Source organism: Pleurodeles waltl, chromosome 8 (genome assembly GCF_031143425.1).
Source record: "Pleurodeles waltl isolate 20211129_DDA chromosome 8, aPleWal1.hap1.20221129, whole genome shotgun sequence".
In the NCBI taxonomy this organism is placed as follows: domain Eukaryota; kingdom Metazoa; phylum Chordata; class Amphibia; order Caudata; family Salamandridae; genus Pleurodeles; species Pleurodeles waltl.
The window spans coordinates 1,250,655,406-1,250,679,464 of record NC_090447.1 but is presented as its reverse complement, the minus strand read 5'-3'; the positions used below and the strand labels follow the sequence as shown (position 1 = coordinate 1,250,679,464).

Below are 24,059 nucleotides of genomic sequence, written 5' to 3'. Positions count from 1 at the left end.
TGGTAAACAGAATGACCCCTTTGAGTCTGAAGGTGGATAACAATGAGACCCTTTGTGTTTGAAGGTGCAGACAGATCTGTGTGTCTTAGGGTTTCTTTCATTTCTTAAGATGTATATGACCCATGCATTCACCCTAAAGTTCTCAGAATTGTACTAGTTCCCTTCGACAGTGGTCGTCCTGATAGCAACTATAATAGTCTGCATCTGAAACACATAAAATAATGTATTCCGTTTTTGACCTCAGCAGACTTTCCTGAAGAACATGGATTATTCATGATATTCTTGCTTGGCAGGTGGTGACCTCAGTCTGTACCTGTTCTGAGCAGTTTAGGCCAGGTGCCTAGAGGTGGCTGATCTCGTGTCATGCACAATACAAAATGCACCTTTTGACACCTTAGAGCAAAGTGCCACCATTAGTTGTAAGAAGGACAGTTGCACACAATAAATGAATAGAATTTATTATGTATAAAGGAAAGCTTCAGACTGTGCATGGGCCTGCATGTCCTACTGTCAGTTTGTCAGTTATCTCTTACCACTGCAGCCTTCTAGCACAACCTGTTATTAGAGCTCCAGAAGCATTTCACCACTCTGCCTTGACGTAGGGTTGACCTTTACTCCTGCTTGTACTTTCAGGCAGAAGTTCAGCCCTGCACAGGCTCTTCTAGGCCTGAGAAATGTAGTGTCACATTCCGTGAGAAGGCCAAACTTTGGTGTTGCCAGGACTGCTAGCAGGAGTGCAACCTTTGTTTAGGAAATACTTATTTTGCAGAGCTCTCGTAACTTAATCATAGCAGTTTTGGAAGATTTACAAAGAACTGTATGGCAAGCATTGAATATTTGTGGTAAAATTGACAATAACTGCATATTTTTATTTGCCAAGGGGGGTTACACAATCACATTTACCCAGTGATAAAACCTTAGAATGGTAAAGCTTCAGAATTTGCATCACAATCTCAATATTACATTTTTTTTTTTGGAATACAAAGTGGAATGATGGCGTTGTGCTGTGAGTGCATGGTGGATCAACAGTGCATTGATGACACTGGAATATACCTAGTGTTGCTTTATGACAGTTGATGACTGCTTTGCAAGGCCTGTTGTGCATGCTTTAATTGTAACTAATTCATGTTTTCGTTCTGCCTAGCTGTTGAACATGTCAAGAGAACTTAGCGACCTGAAGAAAAACCTCAAGGAGGCAACAGCAATTATTTCTGCTGATCCTGTAAACGTGCAAGCGATTTTGTCTGAGCCCTCATTTACTACTACTGAGGCTGCAATCCAATCAATGCTGGAGTGCTTAAAGAACAACGAACTCAGCAAAGCCATACGGCAGATCCGAGAGTGCAGGCAAGTTTGTGTTGGTTAATGGCCATTGCATAATGTTTAGTATTATATATATATCAGATTCGCTGAAGTCTGGCTTCTCCATGGCCCCCCTCAGCCTGTTCTGGCTTTACTGCCAACAGCAAGTTGCATGCTGGGAGTTTTACGTCCATCCTTTTAAATAGCAAGCAAAACTATAAGTCTCATAATGCTAAATGTTGTGAATTCTTTGTTTACACTCAGACCTAGTGTACCATCCTCTCAGTATTTACAAGCGGATGTCAGTCTGGAAATACTACATAATAATTGCATGCCTTGGAAAAGGAAAAGAAAACAATTCTATTGTCCAGCATAGTGTATGGACATCGTTTCTAGATATTATATTCACCCAGGCCTTATCCGGTATTGGATTTTGTGTATAACGTATATACCAGAGCTCCGCCTAATAGCTTAAACCTCTGTTTAACTTTGCGATGGTAAGCGTCATGAAAAAATACAAATTAAGTTACATAAGTCAAAGGAACTAGAAGTGTTTGTGCATTGACATCGGAAAGCCGATCCACAGCATTAGGCAGAAGCTTTCATTGGAGTCAGTGCAGAACAGTATCCAATGAAGTAATGCTACAGACCAAGAAATACAAGAAAGCAAAACCAAACGGGAACCCTTCTTTCGCTGCGCCCTGAGAATCAGAAAGAAAATCCTAGGCCCGATGCAACAAGCACCTACCCAACTCTTCTTCCTTTAGAAACTGAAGATACTTCAATCCAAACTGCATCTCACTATCCCTTAATATTGCTGCACTGACCATCCCTGTCCACAGCCAGACTGTAATGTAATGTCCCCATATTTCTACAGCACTTCATTGCTTTGTCGATAGGTTTGCGCTGTATAAATGCCACCTGGAATAGTTAATTAACTAGCACATTGTTGCAGCCTTTTTGATATTCCAGCATGAACAATATGTTTACTTAAGTATCTAAACATCAAAGAAGTCAACTCAACCTCGAATACTCTCCATAATTTAACCAAAAAAACAGCTGTTTCCTCATTTGTGCCCCAAAAAACCATTGGCACTTCCTCGTCTGTTGAAGCTTTATTTATTTTTAGTTGCCTACATAAAATTTTAACCAGTAGCTTAGGTCCAACTTTTCAAACAAGTTTTTCTGTCCAATATCTGTCTTAAGCATGGAAAATGCATAAGGTACGCATGTTAAGCCGCATTCCCAAAGTTTAGGTGCAGGTTCGGTACTGGTCCATAACCTTCATACTGGTTGACATTCCCAGGAAAGTGACCTAGGAATGACCACAGACATTCTGTGCACATTTACAGCTAGAACTGAGTGTGTTTTCACAAATAAGTTCAAACATATTATCCCAAATATTTAAGAACGTTTTATTTGCACCTGGAAGATCCAGGCCTTAGTGATGCTAACTGGTAGGAAATCGCCCCAATTACCCCTGATTTTACAGAGCTGGAGGGCCTATGGATGTAAGAACGAGAGACAAGTGAGGGAATAATATTTTTAAATCAAAAGGGAAAGATTTTATTGATTAAAAATACACTAGTGACGTGTTAGGAAAAAACGTGTTTTATTTGTGAATATTATACATTTAGACTTGTATATGACAACATTTGGAGTATTTCAGATAGGTGTAACCTGGCGTAAAGTTTGTTTCTTCATTGCCACCCACCCTTAAGCTGCAACAGTCCCTTAATAGTACCTCCCTGATTCCAGCTAGTGGACCTCTTAGTGATATATTGGGGGAAAATTTGCTTTTGTATTTTTACAGTTTTGGGGTCATTTGTGGGTGTAAATCTGGTAATACAATTTAGAATATCAGTATTCCGAACATTTTCAACCCAGGATAAGTACTGTTGTGCTGCAGTGGAGGTTTCTGCGCATGGTTCTGGCAAGAGATGCAACTAAATATGTGAACAAATTAATCAGTATCTCTGTTGCATAAACAAACTATGATATAAAGATTGCCTGAAAACAAAATATATAGTTTGCTAAATTATACTCCTCTGTAGCGCAGCTACTCCGTTAGTCCTCTACAAACAATGCAAGTGATGGTGATCACATGAAAATAAAAATAAATATGGTATGCATTAACATAAAGAGAACTGTGCATTGAAAATGTTAATGGAAATTTTTAACCACAGATTCTTCACTTTGTGAATACCCCCCGGACACTAGACTGGATCCAGACGTTTTTCTCAGCATTGCTTCCACACGAAATCAGGTGGCAATATGCGGCTCTGTGTTGACTCAGTACCACCCCCATCGGAGCCACATATAAGTGCCAACCCTGCATTGTGATGTCAGTTCCTTTCCTTCCATGCCTGTGGATATAGCTCCTGAGCTCACTCCCTAATTTCTTCTCGGCTTTGACAATTGTTTTGCAAATTGTTTTCTCTGTAGTACGCAAGGAAACATGTACCCTCTGAAAACTACAGGGTTTAAGGCTTGTAGGGAACTGTCACAAGTGTCTGGTGCCTAGCGTTCTTGCACGGCTCCCAGTCTTGCAGGGTCAGCATCCAGATGAACCCAAAGGTGATCTGGGACTTCAAAGCCTAGCTCTATGTCGCCGAACACCTTCAGAAGATGTGCAAGGGCCAATCCAGGTCAAAGTTGAGGACACAGACCCGTTCCCAAAGCCATGCCTCTGAAAGATCATCCTTACATTCCAAGGTAAGTCCAAGTCTAAAAAGAATCAAAAGAAGTTGAAGCAGGATTCTCCCTTGGCCCATCACTCTTGACCAGAAAAGTCACAGGGACATCAAGGTGATGTTTGGTTTTAGGCCTGGTCTCCTACTGAGGAACCAATTCCTCAAGTAATTCTGATGCGCCCATATTTCTAAATTTATTGTTGATGCTACAACAGATAGAGGCTTTCAAGGAACTAATGCTCATTTTCAGAAACTGTCCAGCTCTTTCTGGCTTGCCTTCAGGCCCCAAGGATCTGAGGAAGTCTCAAGTTGGCATTCCATCAGCACATCATCCTCTGTGCTGAATGTACCTCTTGATCCTGCTGCAGGGTCCTGTCTGACCCCAGGCCGGACACCCAACCGGTCTTCAAACTCGAGCCATGGCCCTGGTCAGTCCTGGGTGCATTGACAGTGGTACAGACGGTGGAAGAAAAACCTTTTGTCTTCTCTAACTCTGAGGCAACCCAGCTCAACTTCAACTGAAGTCACACACACCCCACAACCTTTTGCACAGCCAGTCCAACCACATTCTGATTCTAACAGAACATTGGCATTACACAGAACTCACTTCTTATTCCTTTTGGTTCAGACTCTGAACACAGTCAACATGATACTGGAGATGATGGGGATGATGTATCCCATTATATTGACAAAGACAATCTTTATGTGGACCATCAGGAAACTAGTGGGCTCAGGGTTGAATTCCCACCTGCTGTTTCTACAGAGGAATCAACCTCTTTCATAGTGGTCATTTGACGGCTGCCAGAGTGCTAGACCTGCCTCTTTCATCCGTTGGGGTCAAGACCAATGTCCTGACAGAAGTCCTGTAGCCTGTGCAGGCTTCTGTGGACACGCAAGTGGGCACGTGGGTCAAACCTTGTGTTTTGGATGCCAGTAAATAGGCAGGTGGCCAGAATGCACAGATCTTAATCTGGTGACCCACCTTTTCTCATGCAACACCCTGCGCCTGGAAGTTTGGTGGTCTAGGTGCCGACCAGTAAACTGAAATCTAACTTATTTTCTCCTACCCCAGTCTGGCATTTTGTTCAGTAAATGCCAGCTGCCTCCTTAAAAGATATTCACATTTGTTATGGGATATGGGTAGCGAAATCTTGCCAACTTTTCCTGATGAATACCTGAACAATATTGCTCAGATCATTCAAGATGGTCAGGATGCAGTGTAGAAACGTTCTCTCTTCTGGGCTGAATACCACTGATTGCTTAGCCAGGACAGTCATTACCAGTGTGGTGCATCAATACCATGTGTGGATAAAGTCCACAGGCTTCTCCAGTGACGTTTAATCCACACTAATGGACATGCCAGTTGTTAGCATCGCCTCTTTGGAGATGAGGGAGGCTCTGTTTTGGACCACTTCAAGGAAAGCAGTACTACACCACGCGCCCTTGGCCTTTCTGCACCTGTACCGAAGTATCCCCAACAGTTTCACCCATTGCGAGGCTTTGAAAGGGGCTTGGGTCCTCCTCCACAGCATCAGACTGGCTAGTCCTTTCGAGGCTAGGTTTGGGAATCCACCCAACTTCCAGGCCCTCAAGGGCACGGTACTGCTCAGTCCCTGGCCCACCCCACTACCATCACCAAACCACTTCATCTTTCCCTCTGGCACATGGCCATTCCATTGGCGGCTGGATAATGTGTTATCTCCAATGATGGCAGAGCATTATAGAGATATGTGCTCCAGATATTCCAGCAAGGGGATGCTGTACCATTTCTCTCAGATCTGCATCTACATCAGAATGTCTGTTGGAGGATCATTCGTCCATTTTCCAATAGGATGTTTTGGCTTTTTTGGACAAAATGCCATAGAGAGGGTCCCAGCATCCTAAACGGGCTGGATGTTACTTTCATTACTTCCTGATGCTGAAGGACGTAGGCCTTTTTCCTATTTTGGCTCTTCATCCTCATTTTCTTCCTGAAAAGGATACATTTAAAATGCTCAGATTGGTCCAGGAGCTATCTTCCCAGGCTCCAGAGGGCTGGATGGTAGTGCTGGGCCTGCAGTTCTCCTATTTACACATTTGTGTCCTAGAGGCTCACTGGCTTTACCTGTGGCTCAAGGTGTGCCAGAAGCATTTCCAATTTTCAGTGCTCCCATTCAGCTTTACCAGTTGCCCGTCAAGTTTTCATGAATGTGATAGCTGTGGTTGAAGCACATCTTCAGGGGCTGGGGAGCCTGTCTTCCCCCCCTACCTTGATGACTGCCTGCTTAAGGCAGTCTTGCCACAGTCAGTCGTAGACCACCTCCAGATGACAAGTCACCTCCTAACTTGTTTGTATTTCTCAATTGATGGTGCCAAAGTCAGACTGGACTCCTTTGCAGAAGTTCCCGTTCACCAAAGCTATTCTGTGTATGGTTCACTTTTGAGCTCTGTCTCCAGTTCAACAAATTCAGGACAATCAGGCAATGACCCTTGGTCCAGGGTCTCAGTGAACATGGCTCTGAGAATTCTTGGTCTCCTGCACCCTGCTTGTTGACTATGCCAGATGGCACATGCTGGCCCTGCAGTGGGACCTGAAATTCTTAGTGTGCTCAGCATAAATGGAACCTGTTGGATTCCATCCAGGTTTCAGAGGAGCCTGTAAAAGACCTCAAGTGGTGGCATCTCAACTACAATTGAACCAGCAGCTCCTCTCTCTACACTACCGAGACCTGACGGTGGTGACTCATGCAATGTTGTTGAGCTGGGGAGGTCATCTGGGAGAGGGGGAGATATCCACCTGCACATCAATCTGTTGGAGTTGTGAGCTATTTGCTTGGCGTTGTGGGTCTTCTTATGGTCTCGGTCCTTGTGGACAAGACTACTGCCATGTGGTACTGCAACGGGCAGCAGGGTCACTGGTCCTGTGCCAGGAGGCCCTGCGCCTCTGGAGCGGACTGAGTCGGCAGGGCGGCTTCCCTATTAATGAGCCAACTGAGGGTGGCGGGGAAATCTTTAAACTCCAGAGCAGACAAAAACGATGGGAACAACCCTGGTTCGATCTCTTCATCACGTCTGAGAAAATGCAGTGTTTGCACTTTTGCGTATTGTAATTCCCAAGAAGGTGCTCTCTCTCATACATATTCCACTAAGAATGAAGCACAGAACTTCTGTAAGCCTTAACTCTCCTGCCCCAAGTTCTGAAGAAGATCAGGAACGAACAGGATCCAAATTGGACTATGAGAGTGTGGTACCAAGAACATCTTGGCATGAGCATCTGCCCTCTAATCAGCTTGGCGCTCCCAAAGAATCTTCTGTTGCAGCAGTAAGACAGGTTCCTGCACCTCCATGCATGGAGATTGAGCTGCAACAGTTGACTGCCTCACTCACAAAATAGTGGATGTCATTCTCATGGCTGGCATCCATCAAAAAAACAATTTACATCAGATATTGGGATAAGTTTATGGCCTGGTGTAATAGCTCATAGCTGTGACTTCAGCTTGTCACATGAGTGAGCTACATTCTCTACCCGTTCATCTACCGCACACCACCTTTTTACTGGACAAACTAATGTTGCAGACTAAGGTTACACCTTTCCAATGGTTGTGACATCTTTTCATGTCGGACAATCATCACTATTTTAGCATTCTTAGTCCATCTCATCCCTTCAAAGACAAGGAGAGGCTGAGTTGTTTGGTCCCCAAAATAGCTTTTACTTAGAGTGCACCAAGGACCATCAGATGAACAATCAGCTATTTGTGGGTTTCACTGGCACAAAGAAGAGTTGCTTCAGTGTTAAAAAGGGGCCGTATCGAGATGGATAATCTTCTGTATTCAATTCTGCTACCCAGTGGTTAAGAAGCAGCCTGTGGAAGGACGAGGGCTCATTCCACCAGAGACAAAGCTGCTACCACTGCCTTGCATGTGAAGTACCTGTTATGGACATATCAGGCCACGATATGAATGCCATTCCACACATTCATGAGGCACTACTGCCTTGATACTCAGGTCTCACAGGAAGGGCATTTTGCATATTTGTTCCAGCTGCACCTTGAGTGATACTGCTTTATCTGTTCACAAGGTGATGAATCTGTGGTTAGAAATATCCATCAGAGGAAAAAGTTACTTTCAGTAATGCTCTTTTTGGTGGATACTCTGTCTAATCACAGATTCCGCATCATCCTCCCACCTCCACCTTTCTGTGGACAGGTCTCTTTATTCCCATTTGTACAATGGTCCCAATTTAGAGATCTGCACACATCATAGCCAATCAGCTCCACAGCCAATGGCATAGACCAAGTCAAGACAGAAACTGACCTCTGCATAGAGGCGTGGCATTATATGTGGGTCCGGCATCACTTCTGGGGCAGGAATTGCAGGACCCCATCTGCTGGAGCAGGGGAGCAATACTGAGAACAATCTCATGATCCAGTCTGGTGTTTGGGGTATTCACAAAGTGAAGAATCAGTGGTTAGTATCTACAACAAAGAGTGTTACTCAAAGTAAGTAAATTGTTCTTTCGAACATTAATAAATAATACAGGCATAAATTAAAAAAGGCACCCAGTTAATCTCTTAATATGGTAAATAGGTATCCACATAAATATTTTTAACGTAGTAGTGACTGTTAGAAATAAATGTTGCACTGGAGGGCGTGGCCTTTCTCTAGCGCTCCCTTGCTTGCATCCGTAATCCAACATGATCCTGCCCTCTAATCTTCCATCTTCCTGTATGGGTGGGTGACTAGAGGTCCCCAGGCCAGCATGACTTGTTGGGCCAGTTCTGGACCTGCTGCGGCTGATGTCAAGGACAGAACGATAGCTCTGGCCCCTGCTGCCATATTGGCAACTGTGTGCAACATAGAGTTCCTGGTGTAGAAGCCGCGCCGACCTGGAAAGCCCTTGAGATTGGCAGTGATTTGTGGCAGGTGGAGATGTCTTCCTGATTGTGAGCTTGCTGAGGTCGCACTTGGTTCTTGTCTGAGGGCTGGGTCATAAGTTGGTTGGAGACATCCCCGTGTGCCACACTGGCCACCATTTTGCAAGGCAGCCAGCAATGTACTTGTTGTTAGTGGCAGTACCTACCCCATTTAAGGCAATCCAGTGCATGAACGCTAGCATAGGTTTGTTGAAAACTTGTACGAAAAACGCTAATGTTATGCTGCCTTTTTAAAATTGAATCGGATTATGTGACATTGGAATTTTAATGCTTTTAGATCATTTAATAAATGGTATCACAGTTGTACTGAAGCTTAATTGCCTGTGTTGCCAAATCTTACAGTAGTCACTTGTTTTTCCTAATTGGCATGCAGTTGCCTTCAGGGCATCTGTTTTTAAATTTTGGGGCATCTGTTTTTTAATCTGCATTCTCACTTGGTTCTTGTCTGAGGGCCGGGTCATGAGTTGGTTGGAGAAGTCCCCCTTTGCCAAACGAGCCACCATTTTGGGAAGCAGCCGTTGGTATACTTACTGGCAGGGGTTGTCCCTACCCCATATAAAGTGATGCGGTGCGCAGACGTGCAGTGGACACGCACCGCTGATGCACCAAAAGTGAACCCAAGGCAAACTCGTCTGCCTCAACCCATGCTCAGCGGCAGCCAGGTTGCCTGTTTTCATCCAGCTCAGGAATAATCCCTTATTCTACTCCTCATTGGAACTCCAATCTGATAGAGACTTTTAGTTGCAGATTCCTTACCTTAGAATTACCACCCAAGCGTCAGTCTGGGTCCGAAGATTTTTCTTCAGCAGTACCCCTGTGCGCCGTTAGGTGGTGTTGATCAGCTCCGCATCAGTTGTCGGTGTCGTTCATGCCAAAAATTACATCGTGGTTTTTATATAGGCACCACCCCAGCATACTGACATCAGTTATTTTCTTTCCACGCCAGCCAGCGCTGATCTGAAGAGAAATACCCCTCAGTCAATTTTTGACTGGCTTTTTCGAGTTGTTTAACTCAATGCATCGAGGATGTCATTGAGGAAGAGTGGGTTCCAGACCCTGCGGGTCCTGTCATCGGTGATGTCTGTGACGGATCAGCACCTCGTGTGTCTTTGGTGCCTGGAACACTACCACGGCCCGAAGTTGTGCTCCAAGTGTCAGACCATGCATCTGAAGGCTTTGAGGGAGCGATCGCGCGGAGTCTCCCCTCGTCGTCATCCCACTCAAAATCCCCGGGGTGATCAGGTAAGTCGAGGCATAGGAAGAAGGCAAAGCACTCTTTGACGTCTACTCACCCGTTGGCCAACTAGATGAGGGAGCATCCTCATTCTAGGCCTCTCTCTGCAGAGCCTGCATCTGGGTCAACTCCGCACCTCCCCGAATTTCCAGGAGCCGGGGCAACACCTTCCCAAAAAAAGGAGTTCTGTGTGCTTTTGGGCCCCTCGGAGTTTGAAGGTGCCCCTTCTGGTTTTGCGCCATCAGATTTGGCCTCGGCACTGAGGGGCACCCATGGACCCTGGCCTAGACCCGGACCGGCATCAGTCATGCCACCCCAACCTTTCCTGACCCAGGCCCTGACGCCAACGCTCCTGGTGCCACCCATGCCCCGAGGGGTGCTATCCCCGTTTTTATTGCCGACACCGACATAAAGTCAGATAGGGGTCATACGATGCCTTGCCTCCTATGTTGGATTCTGAGCCCATTTCCTATGGGGTAGATTATGGTGAAGAATGGGAGGGGTCACTGGACCCTTTAAAATACCAGCTCCAAGGCCCTAGGGACTGGCGTGCAGACTTGGGTGAACCCAGCGGACTGGATTCTTCTCCAGATACTGGGATGCTTTCTCCCCCTTCTTTGACTACGGAGGAGGGAGCTTCGTATTCAATGCTGGTGCGAAGAGCAGCTGAGGTCCTTGACCTTGGGTTGCCTTCGGTGGCAGTCAGGACTAACCTCCTTACAGAGGTGCTTCAACCTGGACCTTCATCCTTTGAACCCCTGCTCCTGTTTAGCGAAGCACTTACAGATGTCCTACAGGGGTACCTAGTCCAAGCCCAGCACAGGTGCTCCTGTAAACAGGACAATTGCCCACTACCATCGCCTCATTCCGGGTGACCCAGCTTTCTGACGCAACAACCCACCCCTGAAAGCTTGGTTATTCACGCCTCCACTTCCCAGAGCACAGTCCCTTCTGCACCCCCAGATAGGGAATCCAAAAGGCTGGACACACTTCGGAAGAATATTTTTTTCTTCCATTATCCTTGCATTTCAGTCCGTAAACATTGCATGCCTTTTGGGCTGTTACTCCTACACGCTGTGAGATACGATTGCCCAAGTGCTGCCACAGGTCCCAGAAAAGGCTCGGGCTGTATTCTCTCAAGCAGTTGCTGGTGGGAACGATGCAGCAAAGTTCACAATCTGATGTAAACTGGACATAAGCGATTCACTGGACAGAGCGGTTTCGTCGACGGTAGTCCTGAGGCACCACTCCTGGTTTAGGATGTCTGGCTTTTCAAGGGATGTCCAAGCCAGTCTTATGGACATGCCCTTTGATGGCACCCATCTCTTTTGAGACAAGGCAGACTCAGAGCTTGAACGCTTCAAGGATTCTCGTGCTAATGCCAATTCCTTGGGCCTCGTGGCAACCCCTCATCTACCTCAGTCTGCCTTTCGCCCCTTTCATAGCTATGGAAGGGGCACCCAACCCCATCCATTCCCAACACGCCACCATGCACAGATGCTGCCCAGCCTCTGCATGAATGTGGATGTAGGATCCACCAGCCTCGTGGATCAGGGAGCAAGCAGTCTGGCCAGTCCACCGCCCCCCACCATCTGAAGCTGCCTCCAAACCTTCCTAATCTGACTTTCCCCCACCAGGAGCCAGTTGGAGGCAGGATTTACCATCATCTGCTCCGCTGGCAATCTGTCACATCAGACAGGTAGATTTTGCAGATTGTCCAAATGAGCTACCAGAGACTACCTCCCCATCCATGCCACCATCCTACAGTTGACTGATGGAGGATCACTTAGCACTTCTCCAAGAGGAAGTTACGGCTCTCTTGGCCAATGGAGCCAATGAAGAGGGTCCCTGTTCCAGAAGTAGATTGTGGTTGCTATTCCAGATACTTTCTGGTACCCAAAAAGGTCAAGGGCCTCCGCCCTATCCTATATATGTGGTCCCCCAATCTCTTCCACAAGAAGGAGAAGTTCAAAATGCTCGCTCTGGCCCTATCTGCCCTGGCCCCAGGAGACTGGAGGGTAGCGTTGGACTTGCAGGATGCTTATTTTCATATTCCCGTCCTGCCTGCCCACAGACGTTACTTGCGGTCACGGTAGGCCAAAAGCATTTTCAGTTCACCGTGCTCCTTTTTGCCCTTACCAGAGCCCCTTAGGTGTTCACCAAGGTGATGGTGGTGATTACCAGCTCATCTGTTTGGATGAGGGGTAGCAGTCATCCCCTATCTTAACGACTGGCTGTTGAAGGCGGGCCAGCCCCAGGCTGTTGTCTCCCACCTTCAGGCTATGGCAGACCTCCTGCATTCACTGGGGTTCACTATAAATGTGCTGAAGTCACACTTGAGTCCCTCTCAGACGCTCGCTTTCATAGGAGCTGTTCTAGACACAGTGCAGTTTCAGGCTTATCCTACCGAGTGACGAGTCCAAGATATTCAGGCTATGATACCGATGTTTCAGCCTCTATCCTGGATTTCGGTAACAAATGACTCTGAGGCTGCTGGGCTTCATGGCCTCCTGCATCCTGCAAGTGACACATCCCAGGTGGCATATATGGCCTCTGTAGTGGAACCTGAAGTTCCAGTGGGCATGGTCCAGATCTTCAAGGGAACTGCACGAGATTTGCAGCGGTGGCTAACAAACCGCGATTGGGTCAGAAGCAGAAATCTCTACCTTCCCAAACACATCTGACAGTAGTGACAAATGCGTCACTCCAGGGATGGGGGCAGCCATCTGGGAGAGGCAGAGATCAGAGGCATCTGATCTCCGGCAGAGCCCGGACTCCACATCAACCTGTTAGAGCCCCAGCCAATCCAGCTAGCATTGAAAGCATTTCTTCCCTCTATCAAGGGGAAGATGGTGCAGGTGTTCATGGACAACACCACGGCCATGTAGTGCTGCGACAAGCCTCGCAGGGTGGGGTCGTGGACCCTTTGGCAGGAGGCTCTCCACTTCAGGTCGTGGCTGGAACAACAGGGCATATCCCTGGTGGGATCAACATCTGGCGGGCTCTCTGAACGCCAGAGCGGACAAATTCAGCTGACAATTCTGAGTCAATCACGAATGCTGTCTCCATCCGGCGGGGGTGCAAGGTCTCTTTCAGCAGTGGGGAAATCCTTGGTTAGATTGGTTTGCCTTCGCAGAGAATGCACAATGTCAGCAGTATTGCACATTGGAGTTTCCAAGGCAGCAATCGCTCAGAGACGCTTTTCATCTTGAGTGGAGCTGAGGCCTCCTGTATCCCTTTCCACCCATACCACTTCTGCCCAGAGTTCTCCAGAAGATCATGAACAACCAGGCCCAAGTAATCCTTGTGGCTCCAGACTGGGCATGGACAGCCTGGTATCCTGAGCTACTGAGCATGGCCATCGGCCCTCCGATCAGACTACCCCTTTGGGAGGATTTTCTGTCGCAGTAGCAGGGGATGGTTCTGCATCTTAACATGTTCATTCTCCACCTTGTTGTATGGAGATTGAGCTGCAACAGTTGACAGCTTTTGACCTTCCTTCTGATTCTGTAACTTAATCATGGCAGCTAGGCGCTCCTCCATCATGACAGTATACGCCTGTTGTTTGAAGAAATTTGTGGCATGGTGCACAATCAGTCTGTTGACCCCCTTTCTGCCCCTCTCTCTGAGGTTCTGTTTTTATCCTTTCTCTAGCCCAGCAGGGCTCTGGTATGGCAATGGTTATTTATCTGCTAGTTCTGCTTGTTTAAGGTTGCCTGATCAACCTCCTTTGTTTAAGTCTCCTTGTAAGGTTCCTCAATGACCGTACTTGTAGGTTTACTCCGTCCCCATTCATTATGCCTCCATGGGACTTGAATTTTGTTTTGACATTTATGATGTGCGCTGTTTTCAAGCCTCTCCACAGTTGTCCCCTCAGGCTTCTCGCCTTGAAAACAGCCTTCCTTGTGGTCATTACATCTGCCCACAGCATGAGTGAGCTGCAGGCATTGTCATCTAAGCCACCCACCTTTCCATTTACCCTGAAAAAGTGGTGCATCGCAGTAGGGCCCCCTTTTTGCCAAAAGTGGTTACACCCTCTCATGTAGGGCAATCCTTCACCTTGCCTACTTTTTATGCACCCTCATAACCTACTGAGGAAGAGGAGATACTCCACCAACTAAACCCAAAAAGAGCCTTGGCATTCTGCCTTGATTGCACGAAACAATTTTGGGTGGATGATCAACTCTATGTCAGTTATGTGGGTGCAAAGAAAGGTAGGGCTGTGTAGAAGCGGACCATCTCCAGATGGGTTGGACTCTGGATCAAGAACTGCTACGCGCTGGCCAAAAAAGCAACCCCCTGAGGTTTTGCGTGCTCATTCTACCAGAGCTAAAGCTGCGACCACTGTATTAGCATGCAAAGTTCCAGTCCTTGACATCTGTCAGGTGTCAACGTTGGCATCTCTACACACGTTTATTAAGCAGTAATGCCTAGACAGTCAAGTCCAATGGAGTTAGTTTTTAGCTTTGCCACAGATTTATGATTTCTTGTAATTCTGGGGCAACGTCAAAAGCAAGGGGTGTTGCGATGGAACATCCACTGCAACACCCATTGCAGAAAACTGTGTTGGAGGGGCCCATATTTACAAGGAGACGTAACGCCACAAAAAGTGATGTTAAACCTTCCTGGAAATATGGAGCAGTGGTTAGCGCCACCGAAGCGTCACAAGAAGTGACGCACCGGTGGCGATAGGGTCTTGTAAATCTGGCCCTTAGTCTGCAGACCCATCTCTTGGGATGGTATTGCTTGGGTATCTATTCTTAGGTAAGTAATCTGCAACTAGAAGTCTCTATCAGATGATCAAGTTACTTACCTATGGTAATGCCTTATCTGGTAGAGACAATGTCTAGTTGCAGTTTCCTTACCGACACACCCCTCCTCCCTGCTCTGCGAACTGATTTCTAGGGGCTGGGACTCCCTTTTTGGGGGCTTTATTTTGACGCACCAGTGGTCAGTGTTCTTCTTGGCTCTGCGCTTCTAGCGTGGAAGTTGTGAAAAGAAACTGACGTCAACACGCTGGGTTGGTGCCTCTAGAGGGCCTGCGACGTCATTCCTGGCGCGGATGACGGATGCAGAGTGGATCAAAGCCACGTAATTACGCGCAGGGGTACTGCTAAAAAAAAAATCTCCAGACCCAGACTGACGCTAGGGGGGGAATTCTAAGGTAAGGAATCAGCAACGATACATTGCCTCTACCTGATAAGGCGTTAGTGAAGGTGTGGAACTTGTTCTTCGTTACACTCTGGTTCTCACTGCAAAGATATGTGCTTAACCCCTCATACTACCTTACTCCCTGTTTGTGTTTTTGTTCATGCTTCCAGTCAGGACTGTATAGGACTGAGAGTATTGCTCACTTGCCTTCCGTGCGCTTCATGAAGTGTGAGAATGCTTTTACGGTTGAGGTAGCGCTAGTTAATGTGTGCTTCCTTTTAAAAAATGCATTGCACTTTTTTGACTTACTAAGGGAGGAACAGTTGGACATCCTTTTTCTTACCAAAACTTGGATGTTGGAGAGCTCAGACTTGGACATCGCAGTAGTGATTCCTGAAGGATATACTATGCTTCACTGTGACAGAGTAGGAAAAAAACCAGACGGTGTAGCTATTATTTTTAAGCAGCTGTTCAGATGTACATCGTTCGAGCTGACAGAGCTCCTTGGAGTAGAATTGCTTGGTTTCTGTCACACTATCAGCCAAAACACCCTTGGCAGGGGTCTTAGCTTGTTGACCCCCCGGGCTAAGCAGGAGAGTTTCTGTCATCTCTAGATGAGTGTCTATCCAAGTGTCTTTTAACATTCTCCAATTTTACAGTCCTAGTACACTTGAATCTTCACCTTGATAGTGTCAGACCAACATGGTCAATTACTTCTTGAAAATATGACCACCTGGAATATGAGACAATTACTAAATAACCCACACATATTCCCCCGGTCATATTCGCAAACCCATTTTTTTCAAACTGTCTGGTTGAGCTTTTGGATATTAAAATGAGTGATTCATCAGAATATGCCATGATTCACTTTGCGTGGAAGGTGGAACAGGGTCCTTTAGGCAGAAGGATTATTCCTTCTTTACCTTATACTAACTTCGCCAATCCAACAGTTGTTAGAGGCTTCCCCTAAAATGTGCACACAGCTATCCGATTTTTTTGTTTTTAATAACAAAATTAGGGCCATTGTGGATGCACTTCACACTACTGGGCCTGATGGCCCCCTCGACATGGGCTGATTCGAGGATCAGTTAGCGATCTCAGCGAAGACTACATTTTGCTATTTACAAGAATTAGTGCCTTTTCATTGGAGAAGTCTAAAAAAGCTTTAAAAACTTGCAGCTCCGGTGCACCAAACGACCCGTGTCATCCTCATGGCTAGTCGCACAGCCATCAGTCCCATCCTCGACCTCCTTGTAAATAGTTCCATATTCTTGGCCATGGGACCCAGATGCTGGAAATCAGCCAAACTAATTCCCCTGCAGAAGCGATCTGCAGGTAGATCAATTTTGGCTACCTTCAGACCTATATATTTACTGCCTGCTTTTTCTGAGATACTGGAGAACTTTGTAAATTGCCATTGTCTAAGTAATTATAACAATACCAGCTGCTGTATCCTTCTCAGTCGGGCTTCTGTCGAGGTTATAGCATGGAATCCACCCTTGTGGAACTCACTCTCACCATTAAGCTGGTGGTAGATCAAGGGAAACCGGTCACATTGTTACTTTTAGAGCTATCTGTGGCTTTCAACACTGTGTCTTACTTGATTCTTTTGCAACAGCTGAACAATATAGGCATAAGGGGATCCACGCTGGTGTAGATCTCTTCATGTCTGTAACAGAAGCCGTTCTTTTTGGATGCAGCCTTATGCTTCTGATCCTAATCCTTTAAAGTTCTGTGTCCCCCAGGCCTCTGTCCTCAGCCCAGTGCTGTTCAACATCTATATGACCCCCTTGGCTGCACTGTCTGGAATGGCAAATGCTGGCCCAGTCTTGTCCCGTCCCGATCAGCGCCTGCCACCCACAGCACATAATCTAGAGGTGAAGATTGACAGTAGAACTTATTTTGGCCCACAGGTGGATGGTGTGGTGATGTCTGCTTCAGACTTCTAAAATCACTAAAGAAATGCAGAACTACCAATGCAGTTCCCGAAGATGGTAATAAATGCCTTCATCACTTCTCAGCTTGACTATGCCAAATCTCTTTACTGGGGCCAACCAACATATCAAAGTATAAGACTCCAGCTGGTACAAAATGCAGTGTCTCAGCTGCTATTAAAACGTCAGAGAGGCCATCATATCCGTCATCACCTTAAAGAGCTGCAAAGACTGCTGGTCAATGAAAGAGTATGGTTTGAGGGGCTTATGCTGCCCCATAGAGCCATCCATCAGGCAGGTCTGAGGATCATTCCACGCTCTTCAGCACTAACCATGTGTTCCTCTGACACCATGTTGATTGTGGTCCCGAGAATTAAGAGGAAAAATTGGGTGGCACTTTCTACTCCTTCTTTGCTGTCTCCGCATGGAACGCCCTCCCTTCTCACCTATGGGCTCTGAAGGCTGACTATTTCTTCAAACGCAACCTCAAAACCTGTCTGTTTGAATTAGCGAATCAGTAAATGGTTTTTGGTGCAAGTGGTCAATGAGTCTATTAGCACTGGGACACTTTGAGTAGCTGGGTGCTTTATAAAACCATTGATTGATTGTTTCAGCCACAGCGATGGAGCCGGGGCTACCACACCTGTTGTGGGGAAAGCACCTGCCCGCTGGGTGGGCGGTGGGGAGGGGCCAGCACTGTTAGGATCCTGTGGCTGAACTGTACTGCTGCTCTCCACCTTGAGTGGTATCCATTCCCTAGGCACCCACTGATCCCACTGGGATCTGTAAAATGGCTTTGAACTTTACACCTGAATTAGCTGGACTGAGGTTTCAGATCACATAGGATAGCCTGGCAGCTTGTGCCACTTTAAATACAGGGCGGACGGGCTGGCAGTCTCTGAGTGCAGCATTTTCTAGGACTTGTGGGACCCCCCCTCGCTGGAAAAGCTAGAGGGTTGCGGTACTTTTGGCACACTTAATGTCGTTCTCTAGGTGTCAGGGATTCCCCTGGGGAAGTTTGATGTTTGATTTTCAATATTGATTAAACAGGGCAATCTTGATACGTATATTGGTGCCACCTTGGTTGAGCATGGTCTATGCATGTCACAGGCAACCCCTCTAGTTTACTCAAGTTCAGGGGTTTTAGTTACTTTTTTGGTGGGGACAAATACTGTTTGGTAAGGATAGGTAGGGGTATTAGTGGGAATCAGTGCTGTTACAGTTTGTTTTCAGTTTTGTAACACAGACATTAACATGTCACGAATGAGCGGATAAAACTCATCTTATTACGATGTTGCAGATTAAAGCACATAATCAATACCACATTATGACAGTGGACCTCCTAACAAAATTAAGAGAGGTGCAGTGATGCAGTACACGTAAAAGCATGTCCCTGACATTCTCCTCCTAGAGAAGATTAACTTATTGGGTACACACTGCAGCTTCCTTGGCAGGCAGGTATACACTAGGGTGTTTCACACAGGTTTTACTCGAGGCTCAACAGGCATCGCCATGCTCGTACACTAATCCTTCCCATTGGTAGCATCAATGGTCTGCACTGATGATCTGAGCAAGTTGGTCATAATAACAGGCACCCTTCTTAAACTATATGTACCTCCCCTAGCTTGACTTACAAAACCTTTCACTAGACATAGACAGCTTCTCCCAGTCTCCACGATCCACAGTCCTGACCAAGTAGTCTGATGCAGTAGGTTTCAGTGATGTGTGGCGAAAATGGCACATGAGTGACCGACAATGCACGCACAACTCCATACATCAATGCTGTTCTCCCAAACCTGACTACTTGTTTGTCCCTGGGGCCAAGTTGGGTGGGATTACTGATGATGCGAATTAGTGTGCAGGCACTCTGATCACTCCTGTCATGATACAGCTCTTTCACCCGGATTACGGTTGCAGGGGAATATGGCGTCTAACTACATGGGGGTATATTTACAAGAAAGTGGCGCATCAGCTATGAAGTGGCACTTTTCTTGCGCCCCCCTAACGTCACCATGGTAGCACCGTATTTACAGTACAGTGCACCATGGCGCACTTTAGCACAATAACTTCAAAAATATTGATGCTATTGCAGCGCATTGGCTGACTAGCGCCAAACATTATGCCGCTATTCCAGCAATGCGTGGGGAGGCCTATTGGAAACAATGGGAGCGTCACTTTAATGCCCACCTTGGGCATGCGTTAAAAATTGCGGTAAAAATGGCTCAGCGAAATATAAATTTCACTGTGCCATTTTTCTGGGCCTCTTAATGGGGGAACGCCCCCCATGCATACATTATGCCTGGCGCAGGCATAATGTGGCGCAAGGGGTTACAAAGTGGCACAATTTGTAAATCTGGTGCGAGGAAAAAGGCTCTGTGACGCCGCCTTAAAGTAAAAAAAGAAAGTGACACTAGAGTGGTGCAAGGAGCTGCTAGGGGCTTGTAAATATGCCTCATGATGTTTAAAAGACAACCTGCTGGCAGACCATTTGATAGGTGCTACAGAGGAAAACTTCCGGCTCAATGTGCAATCAGTCTCATCATCCACTAATCTTTTTGAGGTCTTCAAAGTGGTATTAGAGGAGAGGCATTGGCTCTGATGAGAATGAAGAAAGGATAGGGTGCAAGATAGTGAATCCCTGGGAAAAAAAATCATTGATCCTCAATATTTGGAATTCCTCATTCTCTGGAATCTCATAAAATGGCCGTGAACTCTTTCGAAGCCAAACTAAAAATGGAACCATTAATTGGTAAAAGGATTCCCAGGGTGTATCCGTCTCTGGTATTAACATTCCCAACCTGCTAGGAAAGGCATGGTGCAGTTGGGAACAAGATCTTATTGAAATAGAGGCCTCAGAATAGCAGTAGGGTAAGAATGGTGGCCCATTTATTAGCCATTTCATTAAGACTCTGACTAATCCAGGGAATTACTTTTGAAAGGTTTACTATAACCACAAAAGACTGTGGAGAATGGGCAAAGTGCCTGACCCATATTGTCTCAAGCATAACGTCGTCATAGCAACTTTTTATCACATTGTGTGGGAACAGCCCCTGATTCAAGTTTGTTGGCAATGGATACACATCCTATTGGGTAGAGTCCTATGTATGTCCATTCGTGGCCTTACTGGACTAATGTGGAATGGAGATGGCTCTAGTTCAACCAGTACCCTGCTCGGGATGGGAATTTTGATCGCTAAACACAGATTGTGTGCTGTTGGGAAGGGGGGTATTGATTGCCCATGGCTAGAAAAGTGGTCTAGGGATATGGACTATTGTGCCAAAGTGGAGGAATAGGTGTGTTAATGGAGAGGCTGAACTAATAATCATAAAATAATTTGTGGTCCCTGATGGTATTACACTCAGTCTCCATAACTCTTTAAGTGTTGCACACATCAGATTAACAATTGTCAGATAGCTTTTTTTCTGCGTCATGTTGTTTGACACTGATGCAGTCATATTGACACACGTGTTCCACCTGCATATTTGTCATATGGGTATTTGTTAGTGGTAAACATCTAATGAAAAGAGTTGCTTAAAACATATGTAAATGTTCAAACATTTATTTTTGTGTGTGTGTGTGTGTGTGTGTGTGTATATATGTATATATATATATATATATATATATATATATATTCGATGGCATGTGTAGCTGCAGATACACATGCTGTGCATTATCCTGCCATCTAGTGTTGGGCTCGGAGTGTTACAAGTTGTTTTTCTTCGAAGAAGTCTTTACGAGTCACGAGACCGAGGGACTCCTCCCTTTCGGCTCCATTGCGCATGGGCGTCGACTCCATTTTAGATTGTTTTCTTTCCGCCATCGGGTTCGGACGTGTTCCTCTTCGCTCCGTGTTTCGGTTCGGAAAAGATACTTATCCATCGGAAAATTTGACGGTATTGTTTGCGCTCGGTACCGGGTTAGTGCTAGCACATCGACACCGAAGAAAGAAGAGCTCCAGCGGCCCTTTGGGGCTTCCACTCCTCGGCGGGGCCTGGTCGGCCCGACCGCGTCCATCTTCAAAGCTCATGGAACAGACCCCCTTCCGCTTCTGCCCCAAATGCCAAGGCTAAGTATCCTTATACAGACCAACACTTGGTCTGTAATCTGTGTTTGTCCCCGAACACAAAGAGGATACTTGCGTGGCCTGTCGGACATTTCGATCCAAGAAGACACTGCGGGATCGTAGAGCTCGAAGACTTCAGATGGCGTCGTCACCGGCCGGACACACCGACGTCGAAGAAGAGGAGACATTCTCTATTCGAGATTCGGACTCTGACGAGTCCGAGAGTGAGCAGCCGAAGACGCAGCAAACCGTGAGTAAACCAGCCCCGGCAAAAACTCAGTCGAAAATCATGAAGGCCAAGGGGACACCACCGCCGACAGGCCATGGCTTTACCCGAAAACACGGTGACCAAACATCGGCACCGAAAAAGGCCTCCCAGCAGCCGAAGACAGTTGAGATACCGGCTCCGAACAGACTCGGCACCGAGATACCGGCTCGCATTCCATGAGGCGGAAATGCAGCCAAAAGCAAAAGTGGCTAAAGAAAAAACACCACCACAGTTTTCTCCACAGCCATCACCACCGCACTCGCCACATCTGTCCCCAGTAGCAACACCCCCAATGATGCAGTCACCATCACACACAGGGATGAGCCAAGATGACCCGGATGCATGGGATTTGTATGATGCACCGGTCTCAGATAATAGTCCGGATTGCTACCCGGCAAGGCCACCAGCACCTGATTTCCAGGGCAGCTACTTTTCATAATGTAGCATTGCATGCAGAGCCCATAGAAGATGACTTCTTGTTCAACACCCTGTCATCTACACACAGCCAATACCAAAGTTTGCCAATGTTACAAGGCATGTTAAAACACGCCAAACAGGTGTGTCAAGAGCAGAGCCATCACACCTAGGGTGGAGAAGAAATATAAACCTCCCACTACGGACCCTGTGTACATTACTCAACAGTTAACTCCTGATTCGGTGGTAGTAGGAGCAGCCCGGAAAAGGGCAAACTCACAAACTTCTGGAGACGCACCACCGCCCGACAAAGAAAGTCGGAAATTCGATGCAGCAGGCAAGAGGATGGCAGCACAGGCAGCCAATCAATGGCGAATTGCCAACTCTCAAGCTCTACTGGCAAGATACGACAGGGCACATTGGGATGAAATGCAACATCTCATTTAACACCTTCCCAAAGAGTTCCAGAAACGTGCCCAACAGGTTGTCGAGGAGGGCCAAACTTTCTCCAACAACCAAATAAGGTCGGCTATGGACTCAGCAGACATGGCGGCCAGGACAGTAAACACAGCGGTAACCATTCGGAGACACGCGTGGCTACGGACCTCCGGATTTAAGCCAGAAATCCAGCAGGCTGTGCTGAATATGCCTTTCAACGTACAACAATTGTTTGGGCCAGAGGTGGATACAGCGATAGACAAACTGAAGAAAGACACTGACACAGCCAAAGCCATGGGCACGCTCTACTCTCCACAGAGCAGAGGCACTTTTAGGAAGCCGCACTTTAGAGGGGGGTTTCGGGCCCAGACCACAGAGCCTTCCACCTCACAAGTCAGACCCACATATCAGGGCCAATATCAGAGAGGAGGTTTTCGAGGACAATATAGGGGTGGACAGTTCCCTAAAACAAAAGGGAAATTCCAGAGCCCAAAAACCCCACAAACTAAACAGTGACTTCAACGTCACAAACCCCCACCACACAACACCAGTGGTGGGGGAGACTCACAGACTATTACCACAACTGGGAACACATAACTACGGACACGTGGGTCCTAGCCATAATCCAACATGGTTATTGCATAGAATTCCTACATTTGCCACCAGATGTGCCTCCAAGAGCACACAACATGTCCAAACAACACTTAGATCTGTTACAACTAGAAGTCCAAGCATTGTTACAAAAAGAAGCAATAGAACTAGTACCCAACCATCAAAAAGGAACAGGTGTTTACTCCCTGTATTTCCTAATTCCAAAAAAGGACAAAACACTGAGACCCAAATTAGACCTCAGAACACTAAGGGCCTGATTACAACTTTGGAGGAGGGTGTTAATCCGTCCCAAATGTGACGGATATCCTACCCACCGTATTACGAGTTCCATAGGATATAATGGACTCGTAATATGGCGGGTGGTATATCCGTCACATTTGGGACGGATTAACACCCTCCTCCAAAGTTGTAATCAGGCCCTAAATCTTTACATCAAATCAGATCACTTTCACATGGTGACACTTCAAGACGTGATTCCCTTGCTCAAACAACAGGACTACATGTCAACATTAGATCTCAAGGATGCTTATTTCCACATACCCATACATCCTTCCCACAGGAAATACTTGAGGTTTGTAATCCAAGGCGTGCATTACCAATTCAAAGTGTTACCGTTCGGCATAACAACAGCCCCAAGGGTATTCACAAAATGCCTTGCAGTAGTAGCTGCTCACATCAGGAGGCAGCACATGCACGTATTCCCTTACTTAGACGATTGGTTCATAGAAACCAGCACTCAGCAACAGTGTCTCCTACACACAAAATATGTCATAGAAACCCTTCACAAACTAGGGTTCTCTATAAACTACCAAAAATCACATCTACAACCGTGTCAAATACAACAATACTTAGGAGCAACAATCAACACACAAAAAGGGATTGCCAGTCCAAGTCCACAAATGGTACAAGCCTTCGAAAATGTAATACTAAACATGCACCCAAACCAACACTATCAAGTGAGGTTTGTAATGAACCTCCTAGGCATGATGTCTTCATGCATAGCCATTGTCCCAAGTGCAAGACTACACATGCGTCCC

General features: G+C 46.5%; 1 protein-coding gene across 6 annotated transcripts in view; it reads left to right on the top strand.

The window, feature by feature from the left end:
• FRY (FRY microtubule binding protein) overlaps window positions 1–24,059 on the top strand; it is a 598,740-nt gene that overhangs the window by 562,293 nt on the left and 12,388 nt on the right. For all 6 annotated transcript variants that reach the window (XM_069205570.1, XM_069205567.1, XM_069205566.1 and 3 more), the window contains one exon: window positions 1,145–1,347. In XM_069205570.1, coding sequence (XP_069061671.1) covers window positions 1,145–1,347 — 203 coding nt within the window. The remainder of the gene's footprint in view (window positions 1–1,144; window positions 1,348–24,059) is intronic.